General features: G+C 42.2%; 1 protein-coding gene across 2 annotated transcripts; it reads left to right on the plus strand.

Moving 5' to 3' along the window:
* The first annotated feature begins 7,074 nt into the window (after positions 1-7,074).
* On the plus strand, positions 7,075-19,317 carry sgcg (sarcoglycan, gamma). Of its 2 annotated transcripts, XM_061719081.1 has the most exons (9): positions 7,075-7,241; positions 11,714-11,878; positions 11,965-12,166; positions 13,590-13,694; positions 14,949-15,036; positions 15,791-15,910; positions 16,672-16,744; positions 16,944-17,067; positions 17,896-19,317. In XM_061719081.1, exons 3-9 carry the CDS (start codon positions 11,972-11,974, stop codon positions 18,061-18,063), a joined length of 873 nt encoding a protein of 290 aa, XP_061575065.1. In that variant the 5' UTR covers positions 7,075-7,241; positions 11,714-11,878; positions 11,965-11,971; the 3' UTR covers positions 18,064-19,317. The 2 variants fall into 2 exon arrangements, with proteins under 2 accessions (XP_061575065.1, XP_061575064.1); XM_061719080.1 differs by lacking the exon at positions 11,714-11,878 and having other exon boundaries at positions 7,077-7,241.
* Positions 19,318-19,857: the final 540 nt, after the last annotated feature.

Consider the following 19,857-nt stretch of genomic DNA (forward strand, 5'->3'; position numbering starts at 1 on the left):
AGTATGATCCTGCAAGAAGCGAGGAGGAAAGTGCAGATCACACTGCATGTCTGCTAGACTGCTATCAACATGTCTAACAGCAGAAGATCCCAAGCATAAGTAATATAATTAAAGAAGGTTGAATTTCAATCACACTCCAGATTCAGGCTCTTGGTTATGTGCATATTTACCCCATTTATATTATTTATTTAGCAAGAGCTACCAAAGGTGCCAGGGATATATCCCCACTAACATCTGGCTACTGCTGGTGCTCCTTACCAATAATTTTGGTCAGGAGATTAAAGAACAAAAAAAAAAAAAAAGTTTTATATTTATATTATTTTAAGATTTTCACTGACAAAGACAACAAATAGAGCACATGCACACTCAAGAAAGTGAAGGTCATAGTAAGGGTACTTAGGTCTTAAAGGAGACCGTTCCATTTTCATTAAAAAGAAAGGAAGGTTACAGTCAAAGAATTTTGAATTAGGAGTAGATCCCTCTACCCTTAACCCTCTATGGTACAATGTTGCCATTTGGTAACAAAACTATTGAATTCCCTCCACACACACACACACACACACACACAAACACAGTACCTCCACTTTTAAGCTGTAGTGCACTGAAAGAGAGATGGTATCCTACGAGAACCAATAGCTGTGTTGAAATGTGTCTTTCTGGAGGTAATCTTGACACCCTTTTCTGCAGACCTCAACATGGAGCCTCACCATTTGACTCCTCAGAAATAAAATAAAATAATTATTTTTATGAAATTTTTTGACGTGGTAAAAAAAAAAAAACTCAATCAGTGAGGTACGTTCACTATTCCGCTGTAGGCTATTTGATCATTTAATAATGTTAAACTGTTAAAATGTGGACGTTGCCATTTGGTAACACTGTACCATTATTATTACCATTCCATCTCCGGCCCGGCATGTTGATGGTCTGCACTGATCTTCTAGAGTCTACTATAATAATGCACTTTGTGAGTCCTTTCAACATTACATATGATTACATTTGACACTTTTCTTCAGTTTACAGAATTAATGCAACGTTTTATAGTTCCTTACGGAAGAAAAACCAAACCAGCCCTCCCTGTAGATGGAAGTGAGGATGAATTAGGATTTAGAGATGAACAAACTGAGCAGCTTCCAACCCAGCAAGGAGAATGATGGAGACTATGGGCCTGAGAATGAGGGCAGTTCACTGTGGTTGAAAATATCTTTTAAATTGTTTTAAACTATTCAAATGAGTTGTGTTGTTAACTGTCAGTGGCCCTGGGGACTGTTTAGAATATAATCTGAGTTGTTAAATTACAATCATAAACCAAACGTTCTTGTTTTACTTCATTCTCACTATCGTACAGTGTTGCTATAGGGAAAGATTTACAAAAAATAACTAAATAATATATATATTTTTTTAAATGTCTCTCGATAATGTTATTTGGTTTATTTTATGTTAAAAAAACATCCCAAACATTTTTTTTTCCCAACTGGCATCACGGTGCGTATCATAGAGGGCTAAAGGCCTTGGTGGTCAAGGTCACAATCTGTGTCAAGTAATGTTACGATGCTTTAAAAAGGTTCTCCAGACTGTTTTAAATCTACTCTTAAATTTCCTTGTGCAGATGAGGCTGGACCTTGAGTCATTGCCCAAAGGAAGGTGGAGTAATGGAATTTTTGTTCAAAGATTACATTTCTTAGCTATGCCAAGTTTTTGACATTATACGACTGGCTCTATACAGAAGTTTCTTCAAAAAAAGGTTGATTATTGGAAGTCGAAATATGGACACCACTCCCCAACACTGTCTGACTTGAAATTAGCTAAATAAATATGAGTTTGGGGGCCTGGTGCTTGGCTGGATAATTGAGGCAAAATGACCAACAGATCTGATGCCCCTCCCCTTCCAGACCATGAAACCTGGAGGCTGCTGACCAGGTATAGTTGTAGTGGGATAGTCCTGATCCCCACACTTCCACTAAGTGAGGGCCCTGGAGTGGAGAAAGTTTGGGGTTCAACATTTTGATTGTATTCGCCCTCCAGTCACAGACAGAAGCTGTATCCTCCAGGACTTGGTAGCAACTTGGAGTTTTTCAAGTGCTTCTAGAGTTATAGTGATAAAAGGTTTTGGGTTCCTGGTCAGCTTAATCCTATATGGTATATGTGAATCTGTCTCTCGCCAGTCTAAAATAGCATTTTATCCAGAAAATTAGCATTGGTATTGTCCAACCAAGGGCTGCTTTATAGCCAGAAATGTTCTCTCCAAAGAGTTTATATATCGTATTAGGGTGGAAACATAAGGCACCCTAGATGGGTGCATCTAGCGCCCATCTCCATACTGTCAAGATGGTTTTAGTGAGGACCCAGATGCAGGAGAGCAGGAGTTCCAAAAAACTGAGATTTATTGCTCAAAAACAAAACCAAAAGCACTGCCCACAAACAGAACTGACCAGCAAGAAGCAAGGGAAGGTTAACGAGACACAGGTGCAGACAATCAGGGCAGATGGGAAACAGGAAGGTCAAGACAGAACTTAAACACTTTCAAAATAAAACAGGAAAATGTCAAATCCTGACACATACCTTTGGTGAGTACTGATCTGTCTCCGTTAGTGAGGACTTTAGAGCATTGTATAATATTTTTAACCCGTCTATTTTGTTGAGTTTGGGTAGCAAAAAGGAAGGATCTTTCATATCAATAGTTTTGTGAATGTCCAGCGACACCTGTCGTTTTTTGTCATTTTTTCTGTGCTTAGTATAAATAATGTTGAGAACTTTACAGATGTCACAGAAATATAATCTGCCTGAGAGAAAACCTGTTTGGTCTTCCCAAATAGATTTGCCAACACTTTTGTGATCATTTTCAAACACAGCTTAAAAAAGCACAATTGGCTATGTTTTTTTTCTTTATGCTTTTTTTTTTGTTCTTTTTAATCAAACACACATTTTTACTTTCACCAGAGTATGTGTGAGTACGTCCTTGAGAGGCTTTAAAGAACTTTGGACCAGGCCCAATTGGACCAGGTGCCTTACCACTGGACATATGAAATCACACACGGAAAAATCATTTTTTTCCCTTCTTTTTTATTTGAAGTGTTTATTATATATTGAAATGAAACACCCCCAATTTTGGTCCCTATCAGTTTCTAAATAATAAGATTTCTGTAATATTTATTATTCATTTCTAAAAAGAATATGGCGGCACTGTTTAGTTTTGCAAAGTGGCTTTTGAACAAACTATAACCTGTCAAGGTGTGGATGAGGTGGCAGAAGTTCCAAAAACACAAGGTTTATTTCACTAAAAACATGACATGCAGTGCATCCGAAATGCCATACTAAACAGTATATACTCAAAAAGTATACTTAAGTTTGGCGCACTTTTGAGTAAATATCAGTAGTGTGCATTAATTCGGACGTACTACTCAGAGCCACACGGCACTTCCTGCCGTTGGGAGGGTGAGTTGTTACCATGGTAACAACTCCTGTCACAGCAGCAGTAGCAGCACCGCTCCGCTCTTTCCTGTTTATCCTGGCCAAAACAAGATGACATTATATAATATTATTATATACGAATATTATAATATTAATATTATATAATAATATTATTCTACTTAATTTTTTTACTTATGACATATAGTATCTGCGCAGCACTTAGCAACCAAACACCGCTGCATTGCATTGTGGGAAGTTTCTGCTTAGCTAGTGTCCATCAATCCATACTAATAAATGTATCTGGAATGAGTATGGATAGCGCATACTATTGAGTATGTACTAATGTTTCGGACGCACTAAAAAATCTCACATACCGTTTTTGCATACTCATTAGGCTTGATGAGACACAGGTGCAAACATCAGGGCAGATGGGAACAAGGGAAGTCAAGACATAACTGAAACACATGGAGAAAATAAAATATAAAAATAAAACAAAACCATTGCAAAACCATGACACAACCCTCCCCTGGATACCACCAAACTCTGTGGAGGGACCTGAAGAGAGCTGTGCATAAATGAAGAGGAAACATCGTAAAGAATAGTAGGCCTAACTTACCTCCACACTGAGGAGAGATCGATAATGTCATACAGAAAACAATCACTTTAAGTGACTGCTACACTGCAAAATCAGCCCCTCTTGAAACATATTCCATAAATCCAGTCAAAATGGTCTTATTTTGAGCAAAAATCTTTGCCAACGGGGTAAAAAACATTTTATGGACTAGAATTATTACAACTTTGTGGGTGAAAAAAATGTAAACTAGCCTTCAAATCTTTTAGAAAGCTTTTTTTATTTTCATGGAAATCAGTTTTAGCAGGTCAAAGTGTGGGATTAAGAGGTATTTTTCATACAGTTTTTTTTCTGGCTTAGACTTTTTTTTTAAACAACAACAAAACAAACAAAAAGCAATGATGCAGAGTCATGCACTGCTTCCTTGTTTCATCTGACCATTATACCTGACTTTAAGACCTGGCCAGGACCCTCCAGCGGCCTGACTGACCGGCTGCACCATAGCTGCACTCCTCAAGGCCGCCAGTCCACGTGGACCTGAAGCAGCAGTTCCTGCTGAAGCCCGAGAGTGAGAGACACCGCAGTGCATCAGGCCCTGCACGGCCACGGGTGTTCTGACAATTTCTGCTGCTTTGCCAAAAGATGCTACCTAATGTGTTTCTACCTTTGTAGAGCTACAATTTGACTGTGTTTTACTCCCTAGCCCACTTCCTTTTCCCCCAAGTGATCCTTGTCGCTTGTCAGGCCGTCATTGTAAATAAGAATGTGTTATTAATGACCTGCCTGGTTAAATGAAGACCAATGACTGAATGAATATCAAATAAAGCGATAGAATTGTTTTTTCCCCCCCTCGTTATCGTATAATGTTCACAAAGTGTAATGCAATTCATGTCATAAGTAGTGTATTTTGAAGGATCAAATACTCAACATCCCATATTATCAATTTTAAATTGTGCAAGAAATGATGCAAACTTTGAAAGTCGACTGTGCGCGTGCGCAGAACCGCAAAGTGGCATTTCTCGGCAGGTAACAAGGATTGGCAGAACAGGGGGCGGTGAGAGTGACAGGGGGGCATGACCAGAGGCGCCGCCACGGGGCAGGCAGCCCAGGCAATTGCCTAGGGCCCCAAGCTGAAGGGGGCCCCGAGGGACGGCTGACGACAAAATAACGGAACTACTTTAGACGCTGCAACCACAATGCATCAGAAATGCCCCGCACAGAGCCCTTTCCAGGTTGTCACTGGCTAGTGGATAGTAGGGGGCCCGACAGATGGCTGATATCGCTCCATATCAGCGACACAACTTGAAACCCCCATAGACACTGCAAGGACAGTCAAGAATCTCCCTATTGGGGCCCCCTTAATAGCCAGCATCGACACGCGGCAATAGTAATTCACAATTTGAAAAAAATGAACCGAACGAACAGTACATGAAAAAATAAAACCAAGAAGAGGAGGAAAAGAATAAAAGTGACAGTGGTAAGACGGAATGTGTAAGCTATGTGTGTTACATTATAAAAAAGTAGTGCTGCAAGCCAGCCTGCCACTATATCCCAAACTCCCAGTCATCCATCAAGCAAGTTTACTGCACATTAAAGTCTGTGTAAAGTGAATTCAGCCATTTTCTTCTAAACACATTCATAGCCACATAATACTTGTATGTTAGTAGGTATGTAAAGTTTGCATGAAGAAAGTTATGTTATTTATTATTTATCTTAATTGTTTAATAAAAGATTGTGTTCAGAGGTGGAAAAAGTACAAAAATATTGTACTTAAGTAAAAGTACAAATTTTCTGCTTGAAAATTACTTAAGTAAAAGTAAAAAGTACCCATTAAGAACATTACTTAAGTAAAAGTATAAAAGTACCTCAACTTAAATATAATAAAGTACCAAAAGTACATGGTGTAAAATGTACAAAGTACAAAGTACAAAATTCAAAGTACAAAATTATTTTCAAAAGGATTGCAAAGAAATGAAGAATCCAAGAATTTGCTTACAACTCTAAATAATGGTGATATTATTCTGACCCCTTTAGCGTTTGTTTCCATTACCCCATTTTAATTTCTCCCTTTGCTCATCACTGCTGCTGTACCCCATTGGCCCCGCTGACAGGTACACCCCCAGCCTGTAGCATGCAGAGACAACATTAAGCAACCCCAGCTGATAAAGGATGAGACTTTTGAACTTTTAAATGCCAAAACCACCTTAGAAGGGGTGGAATCAAAGAATGGTGCGCATGCACATGCGTCGGCTGCCGCTCAAGGCTGATTTATGGTTCCGTGTTAGACCAACGCAGGGCCCGTACCCTACGGCGAGGCTCTGCGTCGATTTAACGCGGAACCATAATTCAGGCTTCAGTCCTCATCGGTACTCGACGCGACGGCGGTTCCCCCGGCCTTCCGGCCCGCCTCTGCGGCGCAACTCTCCCGGGAGCTGCGGCTCCTTCTCGGTATATTCACGCGCCCCCCTTCCTTCCCGTCCGCCTTATGGTTCCGCGTTAAATCGACGCACACCTTACGCCGTAGGGTGTAGGGTGTGCGTCGCCGCATACCCTACACAGTAGCTCTGCGCCCGTGTAACGCGGAACCATAAATCAGCCCCCGCTGTGCTGTTCTTTCATTTGTAGCGAGTAACGACGTGTCCAATTTTAAATATAGCAGATTAAAACTACGATTTTTTCCTTGAAAATGTAATGAAGTAAAAGTAAAAGTACAGAAAAATGAAAGTATCAATAAAGGTACAAATTCTCAAAAATCTTACTTAAGTACAATAACGAAGTACTTGTACTTCGTTACTTTACACCACTGATTGTGTTACTGATCTGTGTTCCTGGACTTCATTCATCATGATTTTGGGGGGGCCCTTGGTCTCTCTTGCCTAGGGCCCCCGGGAAGTCTAGAAACACCCCTGGGCACGACAAACACACACACACAGAGAGAGAGAGGGAGAGAGAGCCTGCACTCTCCTCCTCTTTCACTTTCCTTCTCTCCCTCTCCCTGATGATGATGATATTCTCCTGCCCAGGGCGGCTCTGGAGGCAGACAGAGGGGGGTCCGGGCCGGCATGCCGGGGAGCGGCAGCGCCGTCTCGCGGTGATCAGTGACGGTGATGTGGATTTATGGATTTATGGAGCACAGCTGTTGAGCGGCTGACAGACGCGTGGAGCCGAGGCGGAGCTGCGCGTGGAGCTGCGCGTGTTTCCCCGCACAGCTCGAGCTCTGGCCGGCGCTGGGAGCAGGACCGCCGCGTCTCCACACATACCGGTGAGTATATGCCTTTTCCCCCAGAACCCAGTAAATTACGTCTCCCCAAGGCTCCTCGTGAAGATTAAGTTTCAGGATTTTATTTTTCTCTCTTTTTTCTTTTACTGAAGCAACCTTTCACCACTGTGCGTGTTTCAAGTTTCTTTTTGGGGTCATCTTTAGTGTTTTCTCTTGAGCTGTGAATACTTTCCAGTCCTGGTGGAGATTTCTTGTGAAAAACTTAGTTTTCAGTGTGCCAGCTGTCAGCTGTTTGACCGTAAATGGGCAGCAGCACTAAAATACAAATATAACCACAAACGAGCTGCAGTCATGTTTAACTTGGGGTGTTAATTATGAGCAACACCTTTATAACTTAACTTTGGCCACTCGTTGTTACTAGGTAATGATCTTGTCTTCTTCTTCTTGTTTTTTTTATATTTAGTTCACAAAGCTATGCCCTATTTTTAGATGTTCAGGCATCACCGCAGAGTGGGACTACTACCCGACACTTACAGACAGACAGGAACCTCAGCTCACTGCCTAAAGCTCCTCCGAGTATTCGTCTGCAAATGTCCTCTACCTCAATACATTTGAGTGGTTTCTAACTGGCTTTAACTTCAGGCATTTTAACAGAACAAGAGATAGCTGGGTCTTGTTGAGAGCCCCGGGGGCTATCTGCCCGTCCTGCCGGGCGCTCGCTTACCAAAAGGTCAAAGACGGAGATGGACAGGGAGCATCATTTGTTGGAGGTCAGATAGATGGGGAGGTGCCGTAGGGTAAAGAGCCCTGCAGCTGTGCTGAAGCAAGTACTTTCACCTTAGGGTGCAGTGGTTGGGTGAAACTTGCTCTTGTGGTACAGGATATGCAATATATGTGAAGACAAACCATGGAAAAAGCTGTGGGGGGAAATACGGACAGAATCAATCTGTAAATCAGATTTTTTAACATCACATCCCAAACGGCAAGCGTTCCAGCAGTGACTCCAGCAGTGACTCCAGCAGTGACGCTGCTCAGGGAGTGTTTATGGGTTGCTATGGAAAGATCAGTTTGTGGCTGCAGGGCTGGCGGTTAAAGTGAAACTGGAGCTGAAGGGCGCCTCACACTGCTCCTCGCACTGCAGCTGAAGTTCAGAGGCATCGTAATACCTTAATTAGACGGGATTACAGCAAATTCATTAACGTCATAATGAGCAAAGTAATAGCTTCTTCATGCTCCCTGCTCTCTTCCTCCAAGTGCACGAGCTGATCAACATGTTGGTTGCACAGACGCCTGTGGTTGTTGGAGGATGTAGTGTTAGGATATTGGAGTCGCTTTAATTAAACAGACGCAGCCTGCTCTTACTTTTCTTTCCAGCCTCGGGGGAGAGCTTCTTTGACAAAATTAAAGAAATAACATTAAAAAAGAATCGAATAAATCCAGTTTTAGAGACTCGGGCCACGTGGGTAAAAGTTCCCGCTTCAGCGCTGCGTTTGTTTTGAGATTGACTTTGTCATTGGGCGTGATTGATAAATGTAAACAATATGAGATATAAAGGCAAGAAAAATGAGCACATTTCACATAACTTATTCCTTATCAAGCGTCTCTTTCCTCGCCCGCCTGTGGAGATAACGCAGTCATTTTTTCCCCCTCCGATTCGCAGGCAACATTTATTTGTTTGCTTGTGAAATAAGGGCTATTCATCACTGCTATGCCTGCAGGCCATGTGACAGGTTGTGTGGAGAAGCTAGATTTGGTCAAAGAAGCACTTTGAGCCCTTTATACCAAGGTGCCTGTTCTCCATGTTTACCACAAACAAGCCAAAAGCCTTCTGGTGGGCCGTAGAGAGATGCAAACTCATTTGCTTTTATCCAGCACCCCTCGGTGTGCAAGGGGAATGATGTTTACCTTCATTATTTACAAAAACTTAAAGTAGATTGTTTATCCAGCACGCCACTGCATGCATATTCTGTCAGCCTCTTCTTTCTGCTTGTATCATCGTCGGCCCATGGGAGCTGCTGCGGGGCGATGTGCTCGGCTGCACATCTGTTCATGTCAAAGAAGAATTACTGTTTGGTTTGAGAGGTGGCTCCTTTAACAAGATAGAAGTCGCCTCTACTGTGACAGTAAAATGCAAGATCTCTCCTGAATGTAAATCAGAGTAGCTGCTCCACTCTGGGCCCTGTCAAGTTTAGAAAACACTGCTCACAGAAGATAGGTACATCTTTGGAGCTTCTCTTAAAAAATTGAGATGTGGCAGATATCTGGAGCACCTTTTGTCTTCATGTTTCTGCCTGCGCTGTGCTTTTTTAGTGACTTGCAATAATCTCAAAACTGGACAGCTTCTTTTCTCCTCAAGATTTTCTTCTCCATGACTGCAGCGTTCTCTGCAGCCTTTTCTGGTGATTTATACAGATTAATCAATAGAAAGTGACACTGCTCCTCCGTCTGCTGCTCTGCGAGATTTTGGACCGCTCATCTCCACCCAGCCCGGGCACTTCCCTCGCCAGGGCGGAATCTTTCCCCGAGCTTCCTTGTTGTCTGTGTCAGATAATCCTAATGTGCTGAGGTTTTTTTCTTCATTTTTGGCGAGGGGGGCTCACCCTGCAGTCGCGAGCTCTGTCTGCCCTCATGCCACATGAACACAGAAAACAACTCTCGCGCCACAACTTGTAATAATCTCTGTGATTTGAGACAAGCTGACAGCCTTGGACTGTTTTTAGTCACAGATATCCTGCTGCTCTGTAACCAGAGAGTACCGCCACTGCTCCGTAATGAGTGGCACTTTCATTTGCAGGGAAGGGCTGCAGAAAGTCAAGTTTTCCACTGGCACAGAGATCCACATATCCCCTTGGCTTGTGTGTGAGTGCGAGCTCATGAATCACAGGGTGCACACTGTGAAGAAGGAATGGCGTGACGATGCCATTAGCAGGGCGAACTTCTAAAATCAAATGGAAAGGCTGGAAAAGTGCTTGAAATCAACACTGTTTTCTTGGATCCTGCAGGACCTGTAGAGTCCAGCAAACACCCACAACCTGAAATAGGATGAAACTGTATAGAGAATGGATGGAAGGTTTCCTTTAAGATGTTTACATACTTTAATGTTTAAAAAACTTTTTTTTTCTCACCCTTTACATTGGTGCAGGACGTCTTGCCATGTTCTGTTTAAAACACATCTGTGTCTGTAACTCTTCTCTTTTGAGAGGCCCGGTCTGATGGTGCAGGAACAGTTAGGCGTTTGTACCGTTGCCCCTGTTGCACCATCCAGTACCCTACGGGTTAGGTTACTCTGCTTCTACTATATCCCTGTGCCTCCTTGGGAGGTAGTAACAGGGCCGGGGAAACGAGTGCTGCTTTAATCTGCAGTGCAGAAAGACATAACAGGTGGACGAGGAAGACTACAGACTTTGCAGAGGATGAACTCAGTCCACTGCGGTGACATTGAGACCACCTTCTAGCAGTGCTCAGGGCCGCTACTGTCAGAGCACTCAGCCAAGTGACAAGCAAGCTGCAGGGAAAACATAAAAATACCTCCAGGCTTTTGACCGCAGTGGCTGGCTTTGTCACCCCACTTGCTACTCACTCGTCCCCGCTGTTGTGCTCGGCAGCCTGGGGGAGCCGGGCGCCTCCCTCCTACAGCTGCAGTAACACCTGTGAATACTAACTACTTACTTTATTTATTTTAGTTTTTTCTGTGGTTTTATTCAGATTGATCTGGATAAATCAGTCAGTCAAAGACATTGGGGTGTTGTTTCTGCCTGTGCATCCACAAAGATGAGGACAGGCTCTTCTCCAGAAGGGTGACAGGAGCACCAGTGCAACCTCTGCATGATCGTGGCTTTTGTAGGTAGTTATTAGGAATGGGTGATATTTTACCGTTCACGATTTACCGTCAAAAAAATTCCCCACGGTAAGAATTTGTCATCTCGCGGTAAAAATGATAAATTCCCGAAAAGAAAGAAGAAAGAAAGAAAGAAAGAAAGAAAGAAAGAAAGAAAGAAAGAAAGAAAGAAAGAAAGAAAGAAAGAAAGAAAGAAAGAAAGAAAGAAAGAAAGAAAGAAAGAAAGAAAGAAAGAAAGAAAGAAAGAAAGAAAGAAATTCCCGTTGATGAGGTTTTTGTGTAACAAACATGGCGGATCTGAGTCATTCCAGTTTTGCAGTACAGGTGGACTCATTTAATTGGTTTTTATTAATTCAATTTAATTGGTGTAGTTTAGTAGCATTTAGTATTCTTTTAGAGCAGTGATTTGGGGGCTCCAAAGACTGAATGCAGTGATAGATTTATAGTTACAAAGGTGGAGTTGAATTGGTATTTTTTTTATCGTCATTTTTATCGTTATGGGGATAAATGCCAGAAATTATCGTGATACATTTTTTAGTCCATACTGCCCATCCCTAGTAGTTATTATGCAAAAGTGTAACACTGTGATGTTCAACAGTGTTGACACCACATCATTTTAGTTTGCAAGATTTAATGTCTCCTTGCATGTTTTTTTTTTCTGCACACTTTATTGAAGATTTGGTGTCTGGATCGTGTATATGAGCAGTTTCCTAGCGGTTCACAAGAGCGGTTCAGAAAGTTACCCGTCACTGCCGCGGACACAGTTTCTCTCAGCCAGCTGCTACGGATCGCACGCTAGAAGATAAGCTTCATTTCCATACCCTCCTCCTCCGATCCCCATGTAAATACTGACTCTGTGGCGTGCCATGTTCGGTCTCAGTTAAAAATCATCTGTTTTTATCGCCTGTCAACATGTGTTGTGCTCAGCCAACAGATGGTACGGGAGCAGTACGTCACCACCACGCAGGGCAGCAGCTCGCCCAGTCAGATGCCTGACCATGAATACAAGATTGGGATCTACGGATGGAGGAAGCGCTGCCTCTACCTGTTTGTGCTGCTGCTTATCGTCATCCTGGTCGTCAACTTTGCCCTCACCATATGGATCCTCCGGGTGATGGGGTTCAACACGGTGCGCATGGTTTACGTCCACTCATTCTTTTCAGATGGATTAATGTCTTTGCTGCAAAATCTTTCTTTGTATCCTTAGAATAAATGGCCACTGACCACTATCATCTCAATAATGAATGAATTATCGTTCCTGTGCAAAAAAGAAAAGCAATCAGTCTGGAACTGAGACAGAACATGAACAGATGATCGTCTGTTGGAGGAAACCTCTACTCCCACTCCCAATCATTTCACTGTGCCCAGAACAGCTATAAGTTGTGTCACTGCAAGCACAAGAAGACCCATTTGGTTAAACTCAAACAAGGACATGCTTAAAAGTGCAAGATTTCACAAAACTTTGGAGAGGAAGATAGTGAGAGACGTCAGCAAGAATCTCTGAATGTCTGCAAAGATGATTTTTGCTCAGCAGGCTCCTTCAGGACTCTGTAAGTGGCTCTTCAGAGATCCATGTCCAAAAAGGCTTTCATTGTTCACGCAGCGGGATGTCAAAGCTCGTCTGGAGTTTGCCTGTGAACATCTGAAACATGAGTGTGAGCTTTGGAAGTCTATCCTTTGGTGTGATGTGACCAAATTTAAGCTCTCTGGGCACATTGATGCTGATTTTGTTCGGTGAATGAATGAAGGTGGAGGCCTTCAATCTGAAAATCACAGCTCCCACAGTGGGACATTGTGGTGGAAGAATAATGGTGTGGGGTTGTTTTGCTGCGTCAGGTACAGGAAAACCTTATTCAGGGACACTATACCATGAAAAACGATGATTATGAAGATATAATGAGGACTGGGAACATGTCGGTCCTGGAGCGGCTCCTCTAAGCCCGTTAATCTCTGCCCCCCACCAGAAACCACACATTTCAATGAGCTGTAACTTGTGTCCTGAAATCCCTCACATGGGACAACTCAGAAAGGATTCTTCAGCTCTAAGTCACAAAGGCCACAGTATTGATTATCAATTTTGCAGGCTTGGCCTTGGCTTTTTTTTCCCGTCTTCTTCTTTATTCCAGTTAATACATCAGTGAAAAATGTTAATTTAGCTTAATGGAGATTGCTCTATGCTCTTTTCAAATCAAATAAACTATTAAGACCTTTGATTATGATCATTTCCAGGGAAAAGTGATTTCATAAAGGGAGAATAATACGTTTGACCTCGGCTGTAAGCAGTAATGATTTTATCCCCGGTGTTGGTACTTGGCTCTGGCAGGGCCGTGACTCTGATAATTCAGGGAGTCTTGTCAGCTTTCTGTCTCCAGTCCAGATGGCAACTGTGGATTTATGCAACAAACAAGCACAAACACGCACGTGTGTAGACACACTATCCAGAGAAGAGCCAACTCTAAACTGATTTATTGTAGGGTGGTCCACAGTTTCTAGAAATATGCTATAATACAGATTGCCTAAATATGACTATGTGGGTCATGATTTGGTTGCAGGAAGGAATGGGACTCTTACAAGTGCACTCTGATGGGGTCAGACTGCAGGACGGGGAATCTGAGTTTCTGTTCCCAGTCTACGCTGAAGAGATCCACTCCAGAGAGGTAAGATCATCAACAACACTCGACTTGTCTTCTTCTCTTCCCACACTCTTCTTTGATGTCTTATCCCCCCCTTTTTTCAGATTTTTCTACCTTCTGCTTTCCAGCTAAACTTCAAGCTGCTGTCTGCCCAGTGTAGCTCGACAGCCCGGTCCTTATTTCATCTGGTTGTGCATCAAATGTTGAGTGCGTGCGCTGTTATTACGTAAATCTTAGTCCTCGCTGACAGTCGAGCAGCTTTTCTCCGGCTGTACTCGGTGCGCTGCATATTTCTCACTGTACTTTTCTCCTTTTTCTTTGTTGGGGATGTGTCAGAACAAACTGGATTTGGCGGTCTCACAACGAGCACGTGGTGGCGCGCTCAGCTCCCCATTAACCTCAGGGATATTTGTGGTGGGGAGACGTTTATGGTCTGCCTGCCTTCAGCAGATGGGAACACTTTTCTGTAGTTGTTTACATGTTCTGTCTTTTCTTGCACATAGCAGCAATTTCTCGACGTGTCCCGACCCCCATGTTAGTTCACGGTCCTTGTTAAAGAAGAACCATGTCCCTCATTTAGGCCGGAAACCTTCTCTAATGTGTTTTGATCGAGATTTAATATTTAGCGCTTCGCCCGATCAAGTTCCTCTTAGAAAGTGAGTTATGTGGATTATGTTTATTAATGTATTTTCATCACAGCTGCACAGGAACAGGAGAGATTTATTGCTGCTTGTTTTCAACATATTGTGAAATGGGTTTTTCAGTCTGCAGATACAAACTCAGTTAATGCTGTTTTTTTCTGCCTTGTGGAGATATTTATGTAGGATAACACCGAATGAGGCGAGAGTGATACGCTGTTGTCACTTTTTGAGGAATGACTGCTGAGCTGCTGGTTCATTTACTGATGCTTTTGTCATGTTAGTGTGTTAGTGAGAGTGAGATAATAAATATTGTTGATAAGTCATCATTGAGAGGCTGCAGCATGATCCAAATGTGCTGTCGTACATTTTAATGTCAGTCTGTTCATACTGGGGGGAAAACACGGGACAGAAAGTCAGTGAAACGTGAAAATCAAGGCCGGGTCATCCTCTGGGAACCGTGAATGGTCTTAAAAGTCCGATAAAAAGACACTTTCACAGTAGCGCTGTTTCCAGAGGCCCACCATCAGCACGGCAGAAGAAAGCGAGGATTTGCTTTTCCTGCTGCTGTTTGACATGAGCTGCATTTGTTCAGGATGCTAATAGGCAGTCATGCTTCTTTTTTTTTCCCTCCCTCCAGGACTCTTCCCTTGTAGTGCACTCATCTGAAAATGTTTCCCTTAATGCCCGCAATGAAAATGGCGATGTCACAGGGAGGATATCTGTGGGTGAGAGAAAACGCATGTCCACACAGCAAACACAGCGGTCACATCTCGCATCCATCTCATGTACGAGGACATTCATGCAGCTGTCCTGCAGGGATGTCCTCGCCCTACATTAACAGTGACAAGAGGCTATCTTTCAATTTATAATCTCTTATATTTCCATTTAAAACCCATTATATGTACCGCTTCCCTCTCTCAGATTGCTTCTGGATCGTTCTGTCTTGCACGGAGAGCTCGAGGGCTCTGGAGGGTCGTATTTGTACATCTTTTAAAGCTTACCAGGGGCCACATTGGGGTAGTTTGTCATAATTAAAAGACAAGCAAATGACCCAACTAATTACTGTGTTACATAGTGCCATTACGTGTCCTTGATGTTTAAGCCATAAAAAGTATAACCTGCACGCTCTCAGCCCTCTGACCATAAAACTCAAATGCTTATCAGGTAAGACTGTGTGTTAATGCACAGTTTTAGTCACAGGTGTGTGTTAAATGTTACTGAGGGATCCATCTTCTGAATGCAGTTATAGAAGGGGCAAAGTAAATAACTTCACCTGACCAAACTCACTTCCCTCCTGGATTTACTCAGTTTTAATGCATACACCTCTCAGTTTGTGGCGGCTAATCCACCTATTATTACCCAAATACCGCTTTAAAGAATGAGTCCGTCTCATCTTCTCTGAACAATCCAGTTTGAAAGACTCTCAGGAAGAGGAATGATGGTCCAACCTGTTGAGGTATTGCTTTGTTGTCGTTGCAGGTCCAAACGAGGCTCAGGGACACACTCCAAATCTGCTTCTTAACTCCCACAATGACAATATGCTGTTCAGCGCAAACGGCAGCCAGGTGGTGATTGGTCCAGACAAACTACGAGTTACAGGTACTACGTCAAATGTAAATAAAAAGGTAAAGATTTGCAAATTTTAGAACATAGAAAAAAATACCAAAGTGAACATTTGACCATTTAAAAAAAATATATAGCTCCTATAGAAGTTGATGCCAGCGATACTTGGCAAAAAAAGGCCAGAAAACCTTGCAGTACTAAAATTAACACTTGAAGGAACATCTTGCAAATAATTAGGTCAATTGGAAACTTGTCAGTGAGATGATTGTGTATTAAAAAGGGGAATATTTTATCTTTCAGAATTAATGACGGGCAGAGGTTCACCAGTTTAAGACAAACTTGTGAACAAATTGTGAAACCATTTCAGAATAATGCTCCTCAGTTTGGAATGTCAAAGACTTTGAATAATTTATAATCTACAGCCCATAATATCATCAACCTATGTTTCTACCGGCAGCAGCCACCAAGACTCTGTTACTGTGTCCTGCCCTCATCCTCATCTGTCTGCCTTTACCTTATTTGGACAGGCCAAAGTTAGCCGACGACCTGCTTCTCCTTTTTTTAAAGCAAGCTTCACGCGAGGATGATATAAAGCCTTGTTTGCATGTTAGTGAGGTGTCATGTAGTTTCACTGCTGCTATATTTGACAGGGTCGCCGCCTCAGTGTTGTCCTCTGGAAACCGTGTATCTCCGCTAATTTAGCTTCCTACCCAATGCAGCTGCTGTCTGTGGTCAAACGGCTGCCACATACCAGACGGGTGAAAATGTGGTGACCAATGTGTGTGTTTGGCCCTCAGGTCCGGAGGGAGCGCTGTTCCAGCACTCGGTGGAGGTGCCTCAGCTGAAATCAGAACTTTACAAAGACCTCAAGTGAGCACTTGACCAGTCTTATCTCACGCCTGGCAACTATCAGGAGTAAATTCAGAACATTTCTTTCAGTGACATAAGCTACTCAGGCTTTTCAGCACCTTTTAAGCATAGTATCTAAATGTATATGGGTTTCATCAGATTGTAAAGATCTGACAGTTGTTTAGAGATATTTTCCCCAAACTGGGGCTTCTTTCTGCAGGTTGGAGTGCCCCACCCGTGCTCTGACTATGGACGCACCGAAAGGAGTTCACTTGAAAGCTTCGGCAGGACACATTGAAGCTGCTTCCAAGATGGATGTTATCCTGCAGTCGAGTGTCGGGCTGGTAAGAATGAAAAATGAAAAACACTTCACCCTTCCCGCTGTCTGCTACCCACCATCCTCAGATTCATTCGTTCTTTAGATCACCAAGCAAATTTATACAGTGGGCTTTTGCAGCTTTACACTTCTACGATCTCTGCTGGTCGACACCTGGCGGCTCACATGCGGCTTGACAGCAGCTCAGCTTTTTGAATATATCAGGCATTTATGTGCAAAACACCCGAGAGAGTTATTTTTCCACAATAAAGACTTCCAACGGCTTTATTCTGTAATCCTGAACCTAGATGAAGTATTTAGCTCCACATAAAGCAGTTAGATTTTAAGCGTAGGTTGCAGGGAGCTCATTGTCTTGAAAAACGAAACACTTTAGTCTCTGTTGTCGTAAAGTGGTTTGGTTTCCATGAGAGAGCTTGAGTAATTAATTCTGGCTGAATCGGGGCTGGGGTGCAGCTGACTGGCTGAACCACAGGAGGAATTTGTGTTACAGGCAGTACTCTGACCTTTTTTGAGTGCATTCACAGAAGATCAGTGTAATGAAATGAAAACATAGTTTCAGGGGATAACATTTTTCTCATCTTTCCTTTCTTGCTAGTGGAAGTGCAGCTGTTTATTAATCTGGACTGAATATCCCCTTAATAGTAGCACTTGCAATATTACCATTTGCTATCTTCCCAATCCTGTTTATTGTGTATCAGCTCAGTGGTTAGGCATGGACACGGACCCCCCCCCCCGCCCCCTGCTGCTAACTTCATACTGGTTATCTTGATGCACATGTGAGCTCTGCTTTATGAAACTGGAATTAAACTTGTTCTCACTGCTGTCTGCCGTGCAGCTGGTGCTGGATGCTGAAACGGTGCGCATGCCGAACCTGCCCATGGGCCAGGAAGGGGTTTCTGGAAGTTCTCAGGATCTCTACGAGGTCTGTGTCTGTCCCAGCGGAAAGCTCTTCCTGTCCAAGGCTGGAAGAACGTCCACTTGCAGCGATAGTCAGGAGTGCTAGATATAGACTCTTGATACAGTCATCAACTTTCCAAGTCTTGGAAGATGCATCTTCTGGGAGCAACGAGCACAACCGTTTATACGGAGCAAACATGTCTCTTTTCCCTTTTCCTTTGCCTGTTTTTTAATCTCTGTATGAGTGGATTTGTAATAATCTCACTACCCCATCAAAGCTTGTGAAAATTTTAAATGCCTGCTGGCATTCATGCCTGAGTTGTGCTGAAATGCATCCTTTTACAGTTGCAATCATGGATTTTTACTATTAAACCTAAACAAATCGCTCAGTTTAACACATGCCTTCATCAGAGCTTTGTGGAGTTTTTTTAATTTTTTTTTTTACATAGTGTGATGGCTGGGCAATGAGGAGCTGGTAACAGCTTACATCCTATGCAATATTATCTTGTGGTGCAATAAATTAGATTAAATGAACATGTACTGTATCAAGGACTTGGAAGGCCAAGTATAAATCTTTCAGACTAGGACAGGTTTTTATAATGAACATTGCTTAGAGTTTATGCGAGGCTTTCTGGCTTTTTGGCTCCAAGCCCTTGGTATATGGTACTCTTGTTTTGATGTTTTTTGCATGTCTTTAGTTAACTAAAGAGGGAAAGGAAAAATGTTGGTCTTTATTATTGCCAATTCAGAAGTTTTGTCGGATTTTATTCCCCTTTATTTCAAACTCAAATTCAGATACAACCCTAGTAGCACTCCTGCTTTGTTCAACTGCTTTTCAGATTTGAGATTAAAAGTACATGTCATTGTCATATTACTATTCCAGTACCACTTGTGGTAAATCTTCTTTCCATTTTTAAACTAAATATGTTTGATCTTTTATTTTAGACCTCTTCATAAGTGTGTCATTACGAGAGAGGTTGTTATTCATGCTGCTCTGTGTGTTTAATAATCTCACTTTCATTTCTGATTTGCTCTTGCCCTTTGTATCAAACTTGTCTTGTATTGGTTTTACTTGAACACAATATGCAAAACAGGTGTTTAACATTCACCTTCACTGTAGGAGTGGATTTCCTAGTCAATCATTTCTAAAAGGACAGTCATTTGTAAGGGCAGTTTTTTTATTTTTAACTTTTACATCACATGACTGTTTTTAACATTTTTATTGTGTTGTGGTGTTGTGATATCAGTGTAACAGTTGATAATGCAGATCTTACCACAGGCTGGGCATATTTGATGGTGTGTAATGTATATTTGTTTCTTATTTTTTAAATTTCTGAATAAACTTTGTTTTATTCTTTGAGTGGTGCCAATTGCAGTTCAAACTGTTTTTCTGAAGACTGCTCTCATGTTTTCTTATCATCAAGATATATGCAGCAAAGCATGGTATCCTCGGTTATTGCTTTGCCTTTTATTTTTCGTTTTTAGATTCCACTAATAATTTATTCCAGCTTGCAATGCATACATTAATAGGTGCATATGTTATAGTTTTTGGCTGGGATGCTCTCTAGTGGTGATGCTCTGTAGTTGCACAATACAGATTTTCTCCCAAGGAACCAGTTTTCTGCTGTTACTGTATTTGGTAGGTCACAAATGTGTTTTGTTCATGAAATTACAGCTTTGACAAGTTTAGCTAATGATGTCTCTTAAAAATTCAACTTTTCTAAAAATTTCTACTTGAGATCATCCGGATGGCAACTAACCTTATAACTGCTAATAGTTTTTTTTGGCATGGATTAAAGGCAGGGTAAGCAATATTTCAATTACATGTCTTCTGTTGATATTTGAAACAAACATCGACATAACAGGTCCAGAACATGCCCAGTCATGAACCCTCTCAAGC

Source organism: Cololabis saira, chromosome 4 (assembly GCF_033807715.1).
Source record: "Cololabis saira isolate AMF1-May2022 chromosome 4, fColSai1.1, whole genome shotgun sequence".
Lineage (NCBI taxonomy): Eukaryota > Metazoa > Chordata > Actinopteri > Beloniformes > Belonidae > Cololabis > Cololabis saira.

Excerpts from the sequence above, each read along its gene's own strand:
- sgcg (XM_061719081.1), top strand. The coding sequence starts at position 11,972 with ATGGTACGGGAGCAGTACGTCACCACCACGCAGGGCAGCAGCTCGCCC. Across the intron at positions 15,037-15,790 it reads CACAGGGAGGATATCTGTGG|GTCCAAACGAGGCTCAGGGA; the intron begins GTGAGAGAAAAC and ends TTGTCGTTGCAG. Across the intron at positions 15,911-16,671 it reads AGACAAACTACGAGTTACAG|GTCCGGAGGGAGCGCTGTTC; the intron begins GTACTACGTCAA and ends TTTGGCCCTCAG.